At 41.2% G+C, this 22,885-nt stretch overlaps 1 protein-coding gene and 1 non-coding gene across 2 annotated transcripts in view; one reads left to right on the plus strand and one right to left on the minus strand.

Annotated features, from left to right (window-relative positions):
* Positions 1–4,994: 4,994 nt before the first annotated feature.
* The window catches only part of Sumo2 (small ubiquitin like modifier 2), a 21,032-nt gene continuing 3,141 nt past the window's right edge, over positions 4,995–22,885 (minus strand). Inside the window, exons 2-5 of the mRNA XM_010630810.3 lie at positions 22,670–22,849; positions 21,688–21,819; positions 13,460–13,531; positions 4,995–5,622 (exon numbers count right to left, since the gene is read on the minus strand). Coding sequence (XP_010629112.1) covers positions 5,560–5,622; positions 13,460–13,531; positions 21,688–21,819; positions 22,670–22,849 — 447 coding nt within the window. The 3' untranslated portion in view covers positions 4,995–5,559. The remainder of the gene's footprint in view (positions 5,623–13,459; positions 13,532–21,687; positions 21,820–22,669; positions 22,850–22,885) is intronic.
* LOC117287467 lies at positions 13,068–13,174 on the plus strand. Its single transcript, XR_004518763.1, has one exon. It is a non-coding gene; the product is annotated as a U6 spliceosomal RNA (small nuclear RNA).

Below are 22,885 nucleotides of genomic sequence, written 5' to 3' on the forward strand. Positions count from 1 at the left end.
TCTTTTTATGTTTGAGATTACAGCCTGGGACACTAGGCCCAGCTCTGTTTCCTGCTTAAAGGAAAATGCTGACAATGTTTTTGAATTTAGTTAAGTGCCTGAAGTAATGGTCCATAGATAAGATTTTTGTTGTTTAAAGAAGCTTCTTGCTGGGCACAGTGGCGCATGTCTGTAATCCCAACACTTGGGAGGCTGAGGTAGGAGGATCACTGACAGTTGGAGACCAGCCTGGGCTACACAGTTCCAGGCCAGTCTGAACTACATAATGAGACCCTGTCTCAAAAAAAAAGGCCAGGGATTTAGCTCAGAGGTACTGCTGCCTGACTCGCAAGCCCAAGGACCCAAGTTTGATCTCCAGTACCAAAAAAAAAAAAAAAAAAAAAAAAGTAGCACTATGGTAGGTAACAGGAGAACAAGACATAATTGGGCAGAGTAAAACTCCAGCACATAATGCCAATTTGACATCATGCCTTTTTTTTTTTTGAGACAGGGTCTCATTATGCAGTTCAGGGTGGCCTTGAACTCATGGTGATCCTCCTGTCTCAGCCTCCTGAGTGCTGGGATTACAAGTGTGCTCCACCGTACCCAGCTGACACCATTTTTGTGTTCACAATAATCACTGTCCGTTGCTATTGCTGAGGGTCTTCACATGTTAAATGACTGTCCTAATGCTGGTAGTAGTGGGTGTGCAGTAAATCCTACAGTGACCTCATATAGTCACATGTCACTGCTTACATGAAAATAACACTCCACATTCCAAATAACAGATTAAATTCCAACCTGTTTATATGCTGTTCTAATTATGTTTCATCCTGAGGAACTTATGGTTAGCGACCCACTAGTAAAAGTCTCATGTTGACACGTGTACATTTCTTACTACATACAGTTCTGGCCATCAAATCATCAGTCAGAATGCTAAAACTTTCTGCGGATGGTTCATTAAGGCATTGGAGAATTAAAATCCTGACAAATGCTATTCCTGAAAAGACTCATTAGTCAATTTAGTATTATTATAAAACCTAGTGAAGTAATTATTTTATTGTGTTTAAGATGAACAGAAAGCTCTTGGCCTGGCCCCTGCCTTCCTTCCTGTGTGTAGGCTAATTAGATTATGATTACACAGTTAAAGGCTCAGAACCTCCCTCCAGAGCCCTGCTTCACACCATAGACAACTTATATTGCAGGCATTGTGCTGGGCAACTAAAACACTTCTCACGCCTCCCTGTCAAATGCTTAACTCTTGGGTGGTAAGGATCCCTCAAGTTACTTCTCAATTCCTTATTGTTTTGAAAGTACATTTATGGGGGTAGGTAGGGCCCTGGCATTGGCACTGCTTGCCAGGAGATTCTGATGCAAAACCGTGATACAGAATCACTGTCTAAAAGCAGCATCACCGTAACAAAAATAACCCACAGCAGTACAGCTGGCCCTCTCCAAAGTACCAGCATCCCCACACAGACCCCAGGAGAAATCTGCAACAAGCCTCCCTCAAATCCCAAACTGTCTCCACTGAGAACAATCTCCCACAAGACCGTACTTTGACCTGGATTTTCCACTTCTCCAGAGTGGGTTCACTCCTTCAAAAGTAGCTGGGTGTGGTGGCACACATCTGGATCCCAGGACTCAGGAAGCTGAGGCAGGAGGACTGTATCACTGTGAGTTCCTAGCATCCTTAGCTACATGGAGAATTCAAGGCCACTCTAAACTACAGTAAGACTCTGTCTCAACAAACCAACACTCCAAGGGCTGGGGGTTTAGCTCAGTGGCACCATGCAAGGTACTGAATTTGATCCCTGGTACCAGAAAAAAAAAAATCAGCGCTGGGCAAAGTTCTGTGGGAAGGCTGACGCACAATGACTACACGTTTGAATCCAACCTAGGCAATTTAAAGCTTAGAGACACTGTCTCCAAACAAAAAATTTAAAAAGGACCAGGGATGTAGCTCAGCCAAAAGACCCAGGTTTAACCCCAGTACTGGGGGAAGGGAAGATCTATAGCCCATCATGCTACAGAATGCCCATAATCCCAACACTCTAGGAGGCTGAGGTAGAAGGATCACAAGCTCCACACTGTCCTGGGCAATTAAACAATACTGTCTCAAAATTTTTAAAAGAGTGTGTGGGGTAGGGCTGAGGGTAGTTTAGTGTCAAGATCCTGGGTTCATTCTCCAGTACTGCAAAACTAAATTAAGGCCGGGCATGGTGGTGCTGCAATCCCAACACTTGGGAGGCTGAGTTCAAGGCCAGCCCAAACTACAAAGTGAGACCTTGGGTCCGAAAACAAAAACCAAAAACTAAACTAATGCAACTCAGCGATAAGACTACTTGCCTAGCAAGAGTTCAATGCCACAGCAGGGTGTGGTGGTACATGCCTGCAATCCTAGCACTAAGGAGGCTGAGGCAGAATTCTGAATTTGAGGCAAGGCTGGCCTACATAGCTGTCTCAAAATAAGCATACACACATACACACAAACCCTCGTGGTAGTGCACACCTGTAACCCCAGCATTCTGGGAAGCTGAGGCAGGACTGCTGCCTGGGCTACAGAGCTCAGGGCCAGCCTGAGTTACATACTATACTACATAAGCGATCCTCTCTCTCAAAAAAAAAAAAAAATAAAAGCCCCCAAACCTCAGACATAGTAATCAGCAAATCCCTGATTTACTGGATAGATGATTAAACAAGGATGAATTTAAAGGCCAGGGATGTAAACTCAGTGGCAAGAGCACTTACTTGCCTAGCATGGAGGCAATAGGTTCATTCCCCAGGATGGTACCCCAAAATTTCAAGACCCATTTCATGCATTTCTTAGACCTGAATTTCAATTATAACTTCTCAAGGCAATCCTCCTCAGCCTCCCAAGTGCAGGAATTATAGGCATATGCTATCATGCTTGGCTTATACTTTGCTTAAAGGGCTGGGGATTTAGCTCAGTGGTTCTGCCACCTGCCTCACAAACACACAAAGTCCCAAGTTTGCTCTCCAGTACAAAAAAAAAAAAAAAAACACACACACACATTTTAAAAATTCCTGTTGTCTCTGTGGAAGCTAATTTACCATGGAAATGGTATATAAACACATTAGAACACAAGTACAGTGAATTACAAACATGATTGTACACGGGGACTTAATATTAAAAAAAAAAATCACACTGATGTCATCAATATCATAAAAACCTAGCAGGGCATGACACATGCCTATAATCCCAAGCCAGTGAACACAATCTCAAATCCCAATTTTTTGTGGGGCTGGGAATTTAGCTCAGTGGTGCTGTCGCCTGCCTCACAAGCCTGAGGACCCAAATTCAATCCCCAGTACAAAAAAAAAAAAAAAAAATCCCAATTTTTTATGTGTGTGGGGTAGTCAAGAGTCTCATTGTGCAGTTCAGGGGGGCCTTGAACATACTATGTAGCCCAAGCTGGCCTCAAACTCAAGGCAATTGTCCTGTTTCAGTCTCGAGTGCTGCAATTACAGGCGTTCACTACCATACCCAGCTCCATATTTGTTAAAGTCTAGCCATGTGACTTTTCTGGAATTTAAGCCTGTGCATCTCTAAAACAGGGGTTAATATTAATGTGATGATAAAGCTGTAGTCTTTTACATTTGGTTTTTGTGTCTGTTGAGGTGGAGTCTTAACTCTAGCCCAAGCTGGTCTCAAAACTCTTGGCTATCCTCCTGCTTCAGCCTTCTAAGTGCCAGAATTACAAGAATTACACACCAAAATATATTTGAATTATTATTTTTAGGTCCCAGGGATAGAACTCAGGACCTTGTGTTTATAAGGCAGGCACATGCCACTGAGCTAAATCCCTGGCCCTACATTTGTATCTCCCTGTACATTTAAGACCAAGATTAGACCTATGTTGTTTTCTGAACCTCAAAACCTACAAATTAAGTAAGGTGAGGGCTAGAATAGCCAAGTGACAGCCAGGCAATATTCCCCTATAATCTCAGTACTGAGGAAAGCCGAGGCAAGAGGATTACAATTTTGAGTCCTACTTGGATAACTTAATGAGAACATGTCTCAAAATAGAAAATACCTGTGGATGTAATTGTGGTAGAGTGGCCCTAGGTTTAATCCCCCAACAACCCCCCACAAAATCCAATAAATATATTAACAGAAAAAGCAAAATTACAAGTTTTTCCTACCTGCCTGTAATATCCTACTCTGCCTCAGGTAATGGCTACAAAATATAAAAATACTTGGGAGGAAAGCCACATTAAAAATCCAATTTTAACCAGGCGTGGTGGTGCATGCCTGTAATCCCAGCATTCGGCTGAGGCAGGAAGATCGCTGTGAGTTCGAGACCAGCCTAGGCTATATAGTGTGAGTTCCAGGTAGGTCTCAACTACATTGTGAGACCCTGTCTTTAAAAAAAAAAAAAAAATCCAATTTTTTGCTGAGCACGGTGGTGTACACTTGTCATTTCAACACTTGGGAGGGAAGAGGATCACTGCAAGTTCAAGGCCAGCCTGAGCTGCATATTGAGACCCTGTCTCAAGAAACCAAAACCAAAATTCATTTTTTATTATGGTTTTGTTCTTTTTGAGTCAGGGTCTCACTACGTATATTAGCCTCAAATTTGCTAATAACTTCATGCCTAAACCCCCAGGTAGCTGAGATTACAAGCCTTGATCCCACTTTTTTGGCAGTTACCTAAGGTGCAACTGAACTTATTGAAGTGGTCAAAACTTCTAATGCATCCTGCATAGCTATTATTTTTGTTTTGCATAGTCTGTTAGAAATGCATAATGGGAGCCGAGGATTTAGCTCAGTGGTGCCGCTGCCTGCCTCACAAGTGTAACAACCTGAGTTCAATCCCCAGTACCAAAAAAAAAAAAAATAAGCATAGTGTTTTCACGTTTTTCCTGATGTTACTGATAGTAGACATACCATGTTGTTTCTAAGCTTTAACTTTCTACTTAATATTCCTCAGAATAAAGAAAACAGCTCATTTTAAACAAGAAGTTTATTTAAACAACAAGACACTTGACTTAAAGGGAAAACTATCTAGGATTCTTTTTCTTTTAAAGAGTAATTTACTCCTACATAAAGACAGATTGCCCTACATGTAACAGCTACGTACAAAAAAGTTATAAAATTTTCCTTGGTTTTACAATGATAAATGAAAAACATTAAAATTCTCCAATCAAACAAGGTATGCAAGAATTTTTATGTTGTTGTCTTTTATGTTAAAACAGTGAGAGCAAAATAACTTACTGGAATATAAAGATAAGAGCTGATGAGCATGCCACTAATGGAGAAAAGGGGATTATTTTCACAGAACCAGTTATCTCCCCATCCTGTCTCCATTTGATGTCAATTGAAACATATTGTTGGCCATTTAGTAAAAAAAAAAAAAAAAAAACAATATGCTTGTGCACATACACCAGATACTTTATGTACAATAAAAGAATGGGGAAGGGGTAAATGAAAGAATAAAGAAAACTATACTGTAGTAGTCAGGATGTGGTGGAACCAAATTGCAGTTTTCTAATTGAGAATGTATTCTTGGTCTGTAAGAACAGAGTTCTGGAGTAGAGTTGTTGCAGGTTCCCTTTTTAGTAGACACCTCCTGTCTGCTGCTGGAACACATCAATTGTATCTTCGTCCTCCATTTCCAACTAGCATTTAAAAAAAAAAAAAAGACAAATTTTAGACCACTAAATTCCCCAAATGTATAATTTTCAGCTGTAAAAATCATGGAAAATACAAGTTACAAATTCCAGGGCTTTTTAATTTATGTAGTACTGGAGAATTTGACCCATGCTGTACTATTCTCATACTGAGCTATTTCTCCTGCTCTTTTCTTTTTTCTTGGTTACTGGAGACTGAATTCAGGACCTTGCATTTGCAAGGGAGGCAGCAGCAACACTGAGCTAAATCCCCAGTCCCCTCCCTTTTATTGCTTTTTCTGACACACAGCCTTGCTAAATCACTGAAGGTGCCTGGGCTTGCTCAAACTTGTGACCCTACTGCCTCAGGCTCCCAGAATGCTCAGATTATTCACTACCACACCTAGCTTGTTTTTAAATTAGAAAGTTAAACAGTAAAACCTTGGATTGCACGTTGTTCTGTGAGTACCCCACAAAATGGGCAAGTATTTCTAATAAACTTTAACTTGATAAACAAGCAACATGATGTGGCCTGTGATATCAAACATCACAATCACAGGATCACAACTTCCTCCTTCTCCCATCATCTCACCATCTCACAACAGTAAGAGGTTAATAGTTAAGAGGTTATAGAGGAGAAAAAGGTGGTGATTCCCTTTACTTCAAATGAGATTAGGGAGATATGTAAAATGTGAGAAACTGCAAAATTAACTATCATTGGTTAAGTTCCTTGTTCACACACAAAAAGAAAAGTTTCCAGTGAACCAACAGGTAGCAGTGATTCCCTTAGTAATGAAACTAATCCTACACAAAACCCTCCTCTTATCTCTCACACTAGCCAAGTAGGTTTCCTTTTTTGAACTTTTATGAGATTAGGGAGATATGTAAAATGTGAGAAACTGCAAAATTAACTATCATTGGTTAAGTTCCTTGTTCACACACAAAAAGAAAAGTTTCCAGTGAACCAACAGGTAGCAGTGATTCCCTTAGTAATGAAACTAATCCTACACAAAACCCTCCTCTTATCTCTCACACTAGCCAAGTAGGTTTCCTTTTTTGAACTTTTTTTTGAGGCAGGGTCTCCCTTTGTAGTTCAGGCTGGCCATGAACTATGTAGCCCGCGCTACAAACTTGTGGCAATCCTCCTGCCTCGGCCTCCCAAGTGCTGGGATTACAGGTGTGCGCAATCACAACCAGCTGGTGGTTTTGTTTTCTTTTTTTGAGACAGGGTTTTACCATACTGTCCAGGCTGTCTTTGAACTCAGTGATCCTCCTGCCTCAGCTTCCCAAGTACTTGGATTACAGGCACGCATCAGCATACCCATCTCTCACTAAGGCTTGCAAAGGTTACTTGTCTTTACGCTTTGTATTTTATTATGTTGTATTACACTACTATATGGATGTATGTGTATTTATATATATATATATTTATACACACACACACACACACACACATAATTATGTATATCATACTATAGTCATTTTTTTTTGCTTTTTAAGACAGGGTCTTGCTTTGTAGCCCAGGCTACCCCTGAACTACGTAGTAGTCTCAAGCTGGCTTCAAACTCTCTGCGATCCTCCTGCCTGTCTCCCCAGTGCTGGGATTACAGGCATGCAACACCACACCCAGCTATAATCATTTTTATATGAATATTTTTGTGTTGTGGAAAGAATCATCTGAACTCTTTCTCTCTTTTTTTGTTACTGGGAATTGAACTCAAGGCCTCACACTTGTTAGGCAGGCGCTGTGCTGCTGAGCTACATCCTGTCTCCATTATTTCTTATGGGGAAATTTGCTCTGCTATGCAAGATGCTTTGAATTACAAGTATCTTTCTGGAATTAATTATTCTCACAAATCAAGGTTTTACTACATGTCCATAGAAGTAACCATAAGATTTGTTTAACCAAAGACCAGAAATTGAAATATCAACAAAAACCAAAGAAAACAAAATATGACACATTTATACATTTAATACCACACACAATTAAGTTTATTTACATAGACAGAAATAAATATCCACAAATAGGCTAGCTGGGCATGGTGGCATACAGCTTTAATCACAGCACTTGGAGAATGAGCCAGGAGGATTGCCAGTTTGAGGTAAGTTTGGGTTCCCTAGTGAGTTCAAGGCCAGCCTGGACTACATAGCAAGACCCTGTCTCAAAAAACAAAAATAAAAAACAAGCAAAATCAAACAAAAAGATGGTATTAGACTAAAAACAACATTTACAAACCAGAGCTGGGGATTTAGCTCAGGGGTTCCACCACCTGCCTTGCAAGTGCAAGGACCCGAGTTTGATAACCAGTACCAAACACCAAAACAAAACAAAAACAAAGAAAAAACTTAAAGGTTTCTATAAAAACTAAGCAAATAGCTTACAATTACATTTGTGCTTTTAGAAGTTCATATACAGTATGTTTATAGTTATATACCAGTGGTGAGGATAGGCCAGAAAAGAACTGCTTTTTGCAATGCTGCCTTCCTGAGCACAGGACCTTTGCACTGAGCCATGTTCCTTGCACAGCACCCGCCCCTTTTATTCTGAGGCAGGATCTTCCTATGCCATGAAGTAGCTAGCAGTTTTTGGGCTCAATCTTTTGATCCTGTTTCCTCAGGCTCTCAAAGAGTGCTGGGATTTCAGGCATGTACCATCACACCCAGCTCCTTATTTTATTTTGAGACAGTCTTATTACATTATGTAGGCTATGGGCCGGGAATTTAGTTCAGTGGTGCCACTGCCTGCCTTGTAAGCACAAGGAACTGAGTTCAATCCCTGGTACCAAAAAAAAAAAAGTGTAGGCTGTTCTTGAACTCTACAGCATCCTAAGTAGAGTAATGAGGATTATAGGCATACATCACCATACCTGGCCCCAAGGAGTTGTGAATTACTTTATCCTAGATGCTTACTTGTTTAAAGAAACTATTACTAAGTTCACTATGTACACATTAAATGTAAAACAACCATGTTCATACGAAAAAAGCCGTGGCACATACACTGACAATGTGAAGTGAATCAGGTTTGTAACTACTTTTTGTTTTAGCTTGTCAAGACAGGGTCTCACTATGTAGTTCAGGCTGGCCTTGAATTTACATTGATCCTCAGCCTCCACAGTGGTGGGGTTGTAAGCTTGTGCCACCCACGCCGTTTTATGATTACGTTTTATACTGCAAATTAACATTAAAAACTAGAAAGGAAATTCTTTTTTGGGAGCTTACCAGGGATCAAACTCAGGACCTTGCGCTTACAAGGTAGGCAGCGGAACCACTGAGCTAAATCCCTGGCCCAAAAGGAAATTTGTTCCCATGAGTGCAAATATACTGAAAATAAGGTGAAAGCAGTAAAAAAAAAAACTCCATTTCCCATTTCTGTACATGACATCAGCAATATTCAGTTATGAAAAATTAAACCCAGGAAAGTAAACCATTTACCAGAATTATGGAAATATGTTACTAAAAGAATTTTTCTTTAAATAAAAAGGGCTTCTAATTTAACAAAATTGTGGTATTTAACAAATACTGGCTCTGTAAAGTCCACTATTTGAGAAGCTGAGTTAAGAGGTCCGAGAGTTCAAGGCCAGCCTGGGCATATTAGTGAGGCCCCTGGCTGGGGAAGTAGCTCAAGGGCACTAAGCCTGCCTTTCAAGTGCAAGGTCCTGATTTTGATGCCTGGTACGCAGGGGAAAATAAATAAGTTAAAAACAAACAAACAAACAAACAAACAAAAAAAAACCCACTGTTTTTTTGGGAAACAGGTCTTGCTACGTAGCACAGGCTAGCCTCAAACTCACAGCGATCCTCCTGCCTCAGCCTCCAGAGTGCTGGGATTAGAGGCATGACCCATCATGCCTGGATCAAAATAAAATTTTATAAAAGTAGGAGTGGGTGAGGGAGGGTAAACAGAAGTATAAAGAGAATTAAGATGTGTTACATACACATAACCAGCTAGCCACAACAAATGTTATCGTATACTAAAAAGCATTTTAGAAAAAAAAATTACTGAGGTTGTAGCTCATTGGTAGAGCGCTTGCTTGTCTAGGATACAGAGGCACTGGGTATAATCCCCAGTACTAGAGGCAAAAAAAAAGACAGAAGGAAGAAAAAAAGGTAGGTGTGGAGGTATACCTTGTTATCCCACTAGTTTGGAAGGCTCAGGTAGGAGGATTCTAAACATAAGCCCAGCCTACACATAGACCCAAAATATATCATAAAGCCAACCACAAGAGCACACAACTGCAGCCTCAGCATTCTAGGGTTGAAGTAGGAAGAGTACAACAAGTTCAAGTCTCGTCTGGGCAACTTAGTGCAACCCTGTCCCAAAACTTAAAGAGCTGGGAACATGGCTCAACACAAAAGCCTTGGGTTCAGGTCGGGGATTTAGCTCAGTGGTGCTGCGTCAACACAAGGTCCCAAGTTCAATCTCCAGTACCAAAAACAAAACAAAACAAAACAAAACCCTTGGGTTCAATACCCAACACCCCCCCCAACCCAAAACCAAAAATAGGTATATGACATTCTAAAACAAATCCATTTGGGGAGGGGGATTTAGCTAGTAGCACCACACCTGCCTTACAAGCTCAAGGTCCTGAGTTCAATCCCTGGTACAAGGAAAAACAAAACAAAACAAAACAAAAACATTCTAATCTCATGAATGAAATTCCAAATTAAACTGGGCATAGTGGGTATGACTATAACCCCAGCCTTCTGGGAGGTTGAAGCAGAAGGATACTAAATTCAAAGGCAGCCTGGCACCTTTTTTTCCCCTGGTACCAAGGATCAAACTCAGGGCCTTGCTCTTGCCAGGCAGTTGTGGTGCCACTGAGTTACATCCCAGGCCCTACACTGGCACTTTAACAAAGCCCTGTATCTATCAATCAAACAATCAATCAATCAATTAATCAATCGATCAATTAATGGTTTAGATTTCTGTATTCAAACTCCAGTACCACAAAATAAGTCCAGGATGGTCCTGAATTGACTCTCCTCCCTTAGAATCTTAAGTGATGGGAATATAGGCATGTGCCACAACATTCAGTTGAAATGTTACGTTTGTTTTTTCATGAAAAAAATTTTTTTTTGGTACCAGGGATCAAACTCAGGTTCTTGCGTTTGCAAGGTAGGCGGCAGAACCACTGAGCTAAATCCCTTTTTCATGAAATTTTAATTGCCTTAGAAAACAGACCATTTTCCCTTATTTATCAAGAGAATGCAGCACCTCCTTGTGGCTGCAAAATGTAACTGCTTCATGGTGACTTGCCAATGGAAATTTCAATATTCTCTGCAGCAGAACTCATATGTAAGTTAGATCTTTGAAAAATTATTAACAAAACATCTGGATGTGCAACATCACCCATGCCATGTTCTTCATGGTGGATAAAACTGAAATTTAAAAGTATAAAAGATCTACACAGGCAAAGTGATGTGTGCCTATAATCTTATCACTCAAGAGTCAGGATTTTAAAAAATCAGTATTGCCATAAGTTTAAACCTCAGCCTCTGTCATATTAGATCATCTTGGCCCATTTCAATTTCCTGATTAGCTAGGATTTCAGGCATCTACCTGTACACTCAGTCTGTAAATCTTAAATAGAAGTGTGAAGGGTAAAAATCTCTGCCATAGATGACTGCCCCACCCAATCCCATATGAAATATCAGAATAAACTGAAATGATACAAAATTAAGGAATCAGAGACGAGTCTTTGGTAATAAATTGTCTTTTTTTTTTTTTTGGAGACAGGCTCTCATTATGTAACCCAGGTTGGCCTTGAACACCCCAGAGACTACGCTGGGATCAAATTCCCTATCCTCCTGCCTCAGCCTATGAAGTGTTTGGATCACATGCCTGCTTGTCTGTTCTTAGGGTTTGAAAAGCCACTTATCAAAAGCTCTCCCTAGCCAGGCATGGTGGCACATGCCTGTAATCCCAGCACTCGGGAGGCTGAGGCAGGAGGATCGCTTTGAATTCAAAACCATCCTGGGCTACAGAGTGAGTTCCAGGTCAGTCTTAACTACACAGTGAGACCCTGTCTCAAAAAAACCAAAAAAGCTCTCCCAGCCAGGCATGATGGTACATGCCTATAGTACCAGCACTTGGGAGTTTAAGGCCAGCTTGGACTAAACAGTGAGACCCTGTCTCAAAAACAAAACCAAAAGCTCTCCCTAGAACCAAGACATATCATGTAAAGGTACAAGATCCCAATGATAAAATGTAACTGTACTGTTTGCTTTAAATGTACCAATAAAAGGAAAAAAAAAAAAAAAGCTCTCTCTGTTAAGCTAAACTACAAAGATAACTGGCACTAGAAGCCATTAGTTTCCAAAAATAAATAAAAGTAAATTCAAGTCAGTATAAAGAGCTAAATCAGGATGAATTATCTGAGCAACAAAAAGAAAAAGACAAAAAACTTCACTTTAATAAAGGAGTTTTAATTATCTCCTCTAAGTAACACTGGTAACAAGAATAAATAACACTAGCAACAAGAAAAACAGGATTTATTAACTAAATGATTTATTCCTTTTACTCAGTGGTAACTGGATAATTGAAGAAAAGAGGCTCAGTGGTTCCGCCAGGCCAAGTGGTTCTGCCACCTGCCTCACAAGTACAAAGTCCCAAAATCAATCCCTAGTACCACCCCCCAAAAAAAACACACGGGCAAACCAGGTATGGTGGAACACATCTGTAATCCCAGCACTTGGGAGGCTGAGGCGGGAGGGATCCTAAATTGGAGCCCAATCTGGGCAATTTAGCAACTTAGCAAAACCTTGTCTTAAAATACAAAGTATGAAGCCCATAGGTTAAATCGTTAGTAATGCAAAATCCAGTATGAAGGCCCTGGATTCAATCCCCAGTACCACAAAAACAAAACAGAAAACCCACTGGTATGGCCAGGAATAGCAATACATGCCTACATTCTCAGCACTCGGGAGGCCAAGGCAGAAGTTGCCACTGAGTTGGAGGCCAGCCTGGGGTACATAGTGAATTCAAGGCCAGCCTGAACTACACAGCAAGACTTTGTCTCAAAGAAAAATAAAAAATAAAAAATAAAAAAAATTGGTGCTACTCAGGAAGTGTGGCAGGATGATCTGAACTTCAAAGTGAGTCTGGGAAACTTAGCTAGTCTATCTCAAAATGAAAAATAGGTCCTGCCTCACAAGTGCAAGGTCCTGAGTTCGATCACTGGTACAGGGTAGCGGGGAGGGCTGGGGATGGTATGAGAACACCCACTGTGAGATTTTGAGTTTTTCTAGGCCAACCTGAGCTTCAAGGCCAGCCTGAACTACACAGCCAGACCTTGTCTCAAGAAACCAAAATACAAGTAGGGATAGGAGAAAGGAAAGAAGGGAAAAGAAAAAAATATGAGAAAAGGAAAAAACGGAGACAGTCTTTGTAAATAGGGAAGGGTGGAGGAAGTGAAGGTAGAGCAGGGGATAGGGGAAAAAATAAGAACCAAGATGTGCTTGCTTCAGCAGCACATATACTAAAATTGGAGCAATACAGAGAAGATTAGCACAGCCCCTGCCCAAGGATGACACACAAATTTATGAAGTGTTCCATTAAAAAAAAAAGAACCAAGAAACTAAAATACAGAATCAAACCAAACAAACCCTTTAGGATTTTCTGCATCTGTTCCTGTTGTTTTTATCATCTCCTTTGGCAGTGTTCCAGTTTCCAATTCTGCAAGAACCAGCCAGGCATGGTGGTGCACACCTATAATCCCAGTGCTCAGGAGGATCACTATGAGTTTGAGGCCAGCCTGAATTACATAGCAAGTCCTTGTCTCAAAAAATAAAATGTTAACAAATTCATAAAATGGCTTAAAACACTGTAATTAGGAGTAATCTTTACCTGTGCAGGTGTGTCTGTTTCATTAATTGGCTGTCCATCAAATCGGAATCTGATCTGCCTCATTGACAAACCCTGCAGTTTAAAACAACAATCAGCACATAAATATTAAGTACATCACTTAGATAAAAACTATGTATATTAAACCCTGAATATATAAGACATCCAAATAAACCGCCACCACTGTTAAGATATCTATGTGGATAAAATGACCTGGAGTGACTATAAGATACAGCACATTAGGGGATGGTGAAGCTCACCTATAATCCTAGCACTAAAGCAGGAAGCTAACTTCAAGTCCTACCTGTGCAATTTAGTGAGATTCTGTCTCAAAATATTTTAAAAGTGGGACGGGGACTTAGCTCAGTGTTACCACTGCCTGCCTTGCAAGCTCAAGGTCCTGAGTTTGATCCCCAGTACCAAAAATAAATATAAATTAATTAAATTAATTTAAAAAGGGCTGGGAATGGTGACACATGCCTGTAACTCCAGCACTTAGGAGACTGAGGCAGGAAGATTTTCAAGCGTTCCAGGCCAGCCTGAACTAGTCAGACCTTGTCTCAAAAAAAAAAAGGCTAAGGATCTAGCTCAGTGGTGCCGCCACCCACTTCTCACGAGCAAGTTCCTGACTTTGATCACTGGGTACCAAAAGTTGGGGAAAAAAAAAAAGGCTCAATGATAACCCTGGATTTGATTCCCAGTATGATGTACACACACAGTAAATCAGGGCCTCCACACAGCTACGTTCCCAGCCCACCCCCACTTGGTTTTGAACTATATAGCCCAGGAAGGCCTCAAACTCGGATCAAACCTCAGCCTCAGGAGTGCGGAGGACTACAGGGAGCACCACATGCCCAGCCACAGCCCCCCTTCAAAATTATGAGACAGGAGCCAGGCGTGGTAGCACACACCTATAATCCCAGCATTCAGGAGGCTAAGGCAGGAGGATCACTGTGAGTTCGAGACCAGCCTGGTCTACACAGCGAGTTCCAGGTCAGTCTCAACTACATAGTGAGACCCTGTCTCGAAAAACCAAAACCAAAACCAAATAAAACAAAAAAAAAACTTATGAGGCAGGAGGCAGGGTCTGGCTAAAATTCTTAAGCTAGGCTTATACTTGTGACCCTCCTACCTCAGTCTCCCCCAAGTGCTGGAATGATAGGCATGTGCCACCATCAGTTTGTTTTTTGAGACAGGGTCTCTGTAGTTCAGACCAGCCTTGAATTCAATACTGCCCAGGCTTATCTCAAACTTGAGGTGATCCTCCTGCCTCTGCCTTCCAAGTGTTAGAAATTAAAGGCATGTGCCACCAAAAATTTACTAAATCACTTTTTTGAAAAAGCTTTACTTGGGCCAGGGATTTGGCTCTGTGGTTCCGCCACCTGCCTCACAAGGGCCAAAATTTGGTCCCTAGTACCAAAAACAAACAAAAAAAGCTTTACTGCAGGGCTGGGATGTATGTCAGGGGCATAGCATTTGCCCAGAGTGCTCAAGGCTGTAAGTTTGATTCCTGATACCCACTTAAAAAAAAAAAAAAAAAGGATTGGGGATTTAGCTCAGTAATGCTGTGCCTGCCTCACAAGCATCCTGAGTTTCATCCCCAGTACCATCACCTTTAAAAAAAAGATTATTAGTTTTTCACAACATAACTTGAAACAAGCATTGCACTTACATGAAAAAGACACAGAAGTTTTACTTTTTGGTATTTCTGAGACAGGGTATTGTTACATAGTTTAGGCTTGAACTATGTAGCTGAAATTGGTCTGGAACTACCAAACCAATTCTCCTTCCTCAGCCTCCCTAGTGCTGGGAAATCATGTGCCACCTTGCCCAGCAGAAATAAAATGTAAAGTAACAAATTAATTTGTAAACATTTCCAAAAAGGAGGTCAGGAATCCATCACAGGCTTAATAATGAAAACTGAAGGTCACCAAAAAGGTTCGGGTGGTGGTAATGAAAAAAGTTTCATGGGCCAGAGTTTTAGCTCAGTGGCACAGTGCCTGCCTGAAAGGTTTGATCCCCAATACCAAAAGACAAAGAAGAAACAGGAGTTTCGTTTCTTTTTTTTTTTTTTTTTTTTGGTACCGGGGATTGAACTTGGGTCCTTGTGCTTGCAAGGCAGGTCACCGAACCGCTGAGCTAAATCCCCGGCCCAGGAGTTTCATTTCTACCCAGTCCCTTCCCACTCATAGCACAATTCCAGGTGTATGCCACGTACTAAATTTGTTCTTATCCTTGATGTCAAGACACATCCACCAGAAGACAGAGTTAAGTGTCTTTAAAAACACTTGTAAGCTGGGTAGAATGGTTGGTATATGATTGTAATCCCAGCCCTCCTGAAACTTAAGGCAGGATGACAAATTCAAGCCCAGCATGGGGAACTGAGCAACACTGTCTCAAAAAAGGGAGGAGGTGCTGGGGACAGAGCTCAGCATGAAGGCCCTATGAAAGGCAGGATGACAAATTCAAGCCCAGCATGGGGAACGAGCAACACTGTCTCAAAAAAGGGAGGAGGTGCTGGGGACAGAGCTCAGCATGAAGGCCCTATGTTCAATCCCCAGTACCACCCAAAAAAGGAAGGGAGGAGACTGGCTTCAAAATATCTTTCATTATTCAGGGCGGGAAGATAAATGGGCCTAAACATGCCCATATTCTAAAACAGATTCCAGTGTTTTACTCAAGCATTACTTACCTGAGAAAGGGGTGAGGAGAGGGGAAAAGAAGCAAAGATGTTGGCAATAATAGCCAAGTGATGACAAGACAGGAAAATAAAGTACCTTTGGATTTATGTTGTGAATAATCACTCCTGTAACATGTTCAAATTATGACCTCTAATTGTTATATAGACTCCCACAATTATCAATACTAACAAAATTTAAATTGCACCCCTAGTATCAAAGATACTAAAAAATACAGTACTGCTCTTAGTATTAAAGATACTTAAAAGTTCTCAATAATAAACATTTGTAGCAAGTCAGAGGGGCTACTTCTGTAATCCCAGATAATCAGAAAGCTAAAGCAAGAGGATCCCAAATTCCTGGCCATCCTGGGCATCAAAATAAAGGGGTAAGAATGTAGCTCAACGACAGAGCACTTTTGGGTTGGATCCCTTGTACATAAAATAAATGAACATTTGAGTAACGTCTGTATTCCCTTATTTAACAAGACATCATTAAATCTGTTTTAAAATCTTATCCATAACACGGCCAGGGATTTAGCTCAGTGGCACAGCACCAGACTGGCAAGCATGAAGTACTGAGCTCAATCCCTGGTACCCCCAAAAAACTACCCATAGCAAGATACTGCTTTCCTTTAAAATGCTATTATAAGTGATACCACTTGTAGACCATATCTTGTCTTGCTTGAAATAATACAATCAATCCCCTAGCAGGCAGGTCACACACACACACACACACACACACACACACACACACACACACACACACACACACACACGCACACATTTTTTTTTTAACCAGGGATTGAACTCAGGGCCTTGCGCCTGTGAGACAGACTGCGGCACCACTGAGCTAAATCCCTGGCCCAGACACCTGTAATTTTTAATTCATTGCTTAAAACATTTCAACTTAATCTGTGATTACAGAAAGCAACAAAGAATTCAATACCAAGCCATTAACTGCTAAATATTTTATATTTGCAAACATTCCATAGAAGATAGATTCCTTGCTTCCACAAAATACTAAGTGGGCTGGGGATTTAGCTCAGTGGTGCCACTGCCTGCCTCCCAGGCACAAGGTCAAGTTTGATCCCCAGTAGCAAAAAACCGCCCCCAAAACAAAAAACTAAGCACCACCAGATGTGGTGTTACACACATGGAATTCTAGCACTCCAACTGGAAGGCTGAGGCAGGAGAATAGCTCTCCCTTAAGTTCAAGGCCAGTCTGAACTACATAGTTGAGTTCAAGACCAGCCTGTATTTTATAGGGAGACCCTGTCTCAAAAAACAACAACAACAACAAAAAATACTAAGCACCTTCTGTATGCTGGATTCTTCCTCCATTACATCCACTGATAAGGTCAAAAATATGACCATTCCCCCCCAAAAAAAAGGCAGGACCAGAATTACAAAAAAAAAAGGAAGTTGTATTCCTTTATTACCACTTCTATTTTTGAGAATTGAAAAGGCATACAGAATGTCTCAAAGAGCAACAGAAATAGAACCTTGAAAGCCCCAACATGAAATATATTCCAATTAAACCACTTATAGACACCCAAAATTTCTTTTAGTTTCCTATAACTATTTTGTCAGATAATTCAATTCCTTTTTATTATTTTTCTTCTTTGGTACCAGGAATAGAACTCAGGACCTTGCACCTGTGAGGCAGGCAGGGCTCCACTAAGCTAACTCCCTACCTAGCCTTTTGATTTTTCTTATCAAAGGAAGTTCTCCACTTGCTTCGGATTTCCAAGAGATCAAGACCAAAGGAAATGTGCCTTTAAGATTACATAACCTAGGGCTGGGGATGTGGTTCAGTGGCGCTTAGTCTGCCTGGCAAGTGAAAGGTCCTGAGTTTGATTCCCTGTACTATGGGGGGAAAAAAAAGATTACATAAACCAGAACTTGGGCTCCCCTTCAGTACAAATTTCATAGCTGATTTAGCTAAGCCCTGAGACTTACAAAATCCCCTTAGGTCCCTGTCTATTCATTTCAAAAAATGACATGAACCCAATGATTTTGTGCTCTCAGAAACTGCCCAACTCTCCATAACAGGATAAATCCACACTGGAAAGAGTGTGGTCTCCCAACTGAAGGCCTTATGTGGGTTAACACACAACAGGCAAATTCTTCACGTAAATAACTTACTTACAAATCAACCACTGGAATCATTAATTTTGTTTTTTGGTTTGGTTTTTTTGGTACCAACGATCGAACTCAGGACCTTGCACTTGCAAGGCAGGTGGCAGCACCACTGAACTATAGCCCCAGCAATGGAATCATTGGGGGGGGGTACCGGGGATTGAACTCGTATCCTTGCGCTTGCAAGGCAGGCCACCGAACCACTGAGCTAAATCCCCAGCCCCCTGGAATCATTAGTTTTTATTGAACATATTCTATTGGTCTAGGCTCCACAGAAAGTGAACAAAAAACTGTCTTGGTAAAGCCTATATTTTAGTAGAGACATTAAAAATAAGCACTAATCAATAAAGCAAAGACAATGGACTGAATGATGGTAATAAGACAGTACTTCAAATTAAGACAAGGCTCTGGAGGAGTAACAAAGACGAAAATAAACTAGTTTTATTTGGGTTATGCCATTGTCTAGTTAGTTATGCCATTGTCTAGTTAAGCGCTATTCAACAAAAATGTGAGGTACAAAGGTAATTGTGAATTTTTAGTAGCAACTGTAAAGTTAAAATGAGTAAAATTGTAATACAGTAATTTAACCCAACTACCATTTTAGTATACACTCAGCAATTCAAAAATAAAGATCTTTTAAACTTAGGTATGATAGAGCAGCCTTATAATCCCTCAGCACTCTGAGGCTAAGGCAGAAGATCACAAGTTTGAGCCCAATCTAGGAAATTTAGTCTTAGATAAATCTTATCTCTAATTTAAGAAAATAATTCTTCGTTGTTTTTTGGAGACAGGATCTTGCTGTGCAGTACAGGCTGGCCTCAAACTCAAGGCAATTCTGACTCCAGCTCAGAAGTGATGGGATTACAGGTGCGCACCATCACGCTCAGCCTAATTTTTCTTTTTTTGCAATACCGGGGAGTTAACCCAGGGCCTCTTCACTGAGCTACATTCCAACCCTTTTATTTCTTCTTTTTGGTACCCAGGATCGAACTCAGGACCTTGCGCTTTTGAGGCACATGGTGGCAGCACTGAGCTACATCCCTGGCCCCCAGCCTTTTTAATTTTATTTCTATTTTTGGTGGTACTAGGGACCAAACCAAGGTTCTTCATTCATACTGAACTACCTTTGCAACTGTTTTGGTTTTTTTTTTCTTTTTCTTGGTACTGGGGATTGAACTCAGGACCTTGCGCTTTTTTGGGGGATGGGCCTTTCCAACTCACAAAACTGCCAACTCATTAAACTACCCAGGCCATTGTTTTCTTTTGCATGGTGGGCCATCCTCACACTGCAGGGTGTACCCCTTTTCCTACTTTTACTTGGCCTAAACTTGATCTGCAGTCTGGTTTTTTGTTTTTTTCTTTTTGTATAGGGTATAGAACTCTGGTGGTTTCCCTTGCAAGGTAGGGGGCAGCACCACTGAGCTAAAACCCCAGCCCATCAGTCTGTTTCTTTTCCTACCTTTAGTGAAACTTTGCTACCATGAAAAAAATAAGGGCCTGGGATATAGCTCAGTGGCATGGTGCCTGCCTTGCAATCATGAGGTCCTGAGTTCTATTCCTGGTACAAAAACTGAAAAGAAAAGCAACTGCCCAGGAGGGCTCAAACCTGCAATCTTCCTGCCTTATCCTATCAAGAGTGATGGAATTATGAGCATGTATCAGCACACTCAGCTAACTCGATTTTAAAGGACAATCTCCTATAAGGACTATCTGGAGTACTGGGGATGTGCACCATTTTTGTTTTCTGGTTCCTAGTATGATGTCCCTCACATGGTAGGCATCTAATGAGTATCGTTAAGCCAGACATGGTGGCACATGCCCGTAATCTCAGCACTCAGGAGGCTGAGTCAGGAGAACTGCTGCAATTTTGAGGCCAACCTGGACCACAAAGTGTGTTCAAGTACAGTATGAAATACATAATCCCCTGTTTAAAAAAAAAAAAAGTTAAACCAGGTGTGGTAGCACACACCTATAATCCCAGCACTCTGGGAGAGGAGAGTACTGGAAATTCATGCCCAGCTTGGGCAACTTTTTAGCAAGACCATGTCTGAGAATAACAACAATGCTAAGACCCAAATTCAACCCCCAGTAATAGAAATAAACAAACAAAAATATATAGCAGTGCAAAGACCTAGGTTCAATCTCCAGTCTGAGGTGGGAAAAAAGTTGGCACAGCACATTAGGATGGGGCACACCAGTAATCCCAGCATCATGGGAGACTGAAGCAGAAAGATCATGAAAACCCTCAGTTCAAACCCCAACATGTAGAAAATAAAAAAGAATTTTTCTATTTCTTTGTCTTCATGTCTATACAGTGTTTTTGAGTAAAATACAAATGTACCCTTAGGGCTGGGGATTTGGCTCAGTGGTTCTGCCTCCTGCCTCAAAAGTGCAAGGTCCTGAGTTTGATCCCTGGTACCAAAAAAAAAAAAAAAAAAAAAAAAAAGTACCCTTAACATAACAATGCTTATGCTTGGCTCACAATTACCAATTTTCTGACCTCTGGAGTTATGTCATAGCTCGGCAGCAGAATGTGTGCCTAGCCTATGTGACACTGGATTTGACTCCCAATACCACAAATAAAATAAAAACAATTATAAAAGCCAGGTGTGTAGGCCTACACCTATAAGTGCAGCACTCAGGAGGCCAGGCAGGAAGCCTGACTGCATATCAAAAACCTGTCACTAAACAAAACAAAGAAGATTGTGGAACTAGGGACCAAACCCAGGGCCTTGTGAATGGCAGGCAAGAGCTCTATCACTGAGCTACACTCCCCACCCCTTTTCAGTTTTATTTTGAAACAGGGTCTGGCTAAATTACCAACTGGCCTGGAATTTGCTATCTGTGCCTCAGCCTCCCAAGTGCTGGGATTACAGGCCTGCGCCATCATGCCCAGTGGCCTCTACTGTTAAATGCTTAAAAAATAGGAATGCCAGGGTTGGGGATTTAGCTCAGTGGTTCCACTGCCTGCCTCATGCAGGGGTGGGGGGTGTGCCAGGCCAGTAATCCCAACATTCAACACTTGTGAGGATGAGGGAGAAGAATCATCACTCGTTCAAGGCCAGCCTGGGTTTAATGCCCAGCCTGGATTACACAGTGATAAGACCCTGTCTCAAACTAGCTGAAAAATAAGCCTAACGAGAAATTCAGCAAGTTCACTGCTTTCTTACAAAAGTAAAATTATATTCCCTAGGGGACTAAACAAGTCTATGATTACAATTTAATAATTTCTGGCATAATATAATCATAAATAATATTAACAGAACTATTCTAAGGATTTTCATGAGGAATCAATACACCAGGTACACAATTTCATCCTACCAGCCATCGTAATATACTAATCTAATTTCTATTCTCAAGAAAATTGTTTTTTTAAATATATTAAATTAAATTGCACATATCAATTCCTCACCTGTCGTTCACAATAGGCTTTCATTAGTTTACTAAGTGGTGTATGCCTCTTAATCTTAAACTGCACCACAGAACCATCCTGCCCCGCCACCTTCAAATTAATATGATCGTTGTTCTCAGTCTTGACTCCTTCCTGTTGAAAGAAAAATAAAAGTGTAATTTGGAAAATGTGAAAAAACAGACATCTTTAAAGTAGCAGCAGCTCAAGTTGGTTCACAAATCAACAGGTTTCATTCTGTATGATAAAACAGCACACAGCTGTTTTCAGCCACTTGAAGTCAGTCTGAAAGATGAGAAATCCTGCAAGAGCACTAGGTAGCTGACACAGAAACAGCAAAGCCCACACGCAACTCTATCAATAACAATGACAGATTTTAAGTGATGGGTCCCACTTAATTTATTACATCATTGTCTTGAGACTGAATTTTCTAAAACAGCGCTATTTTCCGTCACTGACAATATATACCCCCAAAAGATAAAAATGTCTTTCTCTTTGCAAAGCACTTAAAATACAACTGTTGAAATGGAGTGCAAGAGGTGACGAAGAAAAGAGCTTGCTTGCAATTCACAATTCATTACAAGACTTGTTTTAAAAAAAAAAGTTACCAAACTCAGCCCAATAACAAACCAATCTACACATTAACAAAAAGAAATATACATCCTGATTCCCTCTGGGACATCAATAACTGAGAACCACGATTAATGTTCGATTCTATTAGCAGCTTCATTTCCGTTTATTTTTAGTTAAGAGCTCCTATATTCCCACCCCTTTTTGTCATGGGTCAAACGCACTGTTTTCTTCTAAGTCTTCCCTGTAAATTTCTACTGAACCCGAAGTTCGCCAAAATCAAGTGTGAAAGGAATCCTGCAGCCCCCTACATCACTTCAGAAAGTAAAGGGGGAGGTGTCAAAGCAACCCAAAGGAGCAAGTCCCCTTTCCTCCTTAGACTCGTATCCCATCCTCACGGGAAGCCTCCTGGTACCTCGAAAGCCGCGCTCAGAAGTTCTGCCCCACCAAGTCTCTGCTGCACCTCGGCCTCCAACTTCTTAAAAGCACATGGTCCCCTCCGGTTCAGGGGACCCCGGCACCCGGGAAAGGGCCGCTGCCCCTCCCCCCTCGGGTCCCCGGGGCCACTGAGGGGGGAACACTCCCAGGGAATCCCCTAGCCCCGAGCCTGACGACCCGCGGGCAGCCGCCT

The sequence above is a fragment of the Fukomys damarensis genome, unplaced genomic scaffold (genome assembly GCF_012274545.1).
Source record: "Fukomys damarensis isolate Sample0158 unplaced genomic scaffold, DMR_v1.0_HiC HiC_scaffold_23, whole genome shotgun sequence".
NCBI lineage: Eukaryota > Metazoa > Chordata > Mammalia > Rodentia > Bathyergidae > Fukomys > Fukomys damarensis.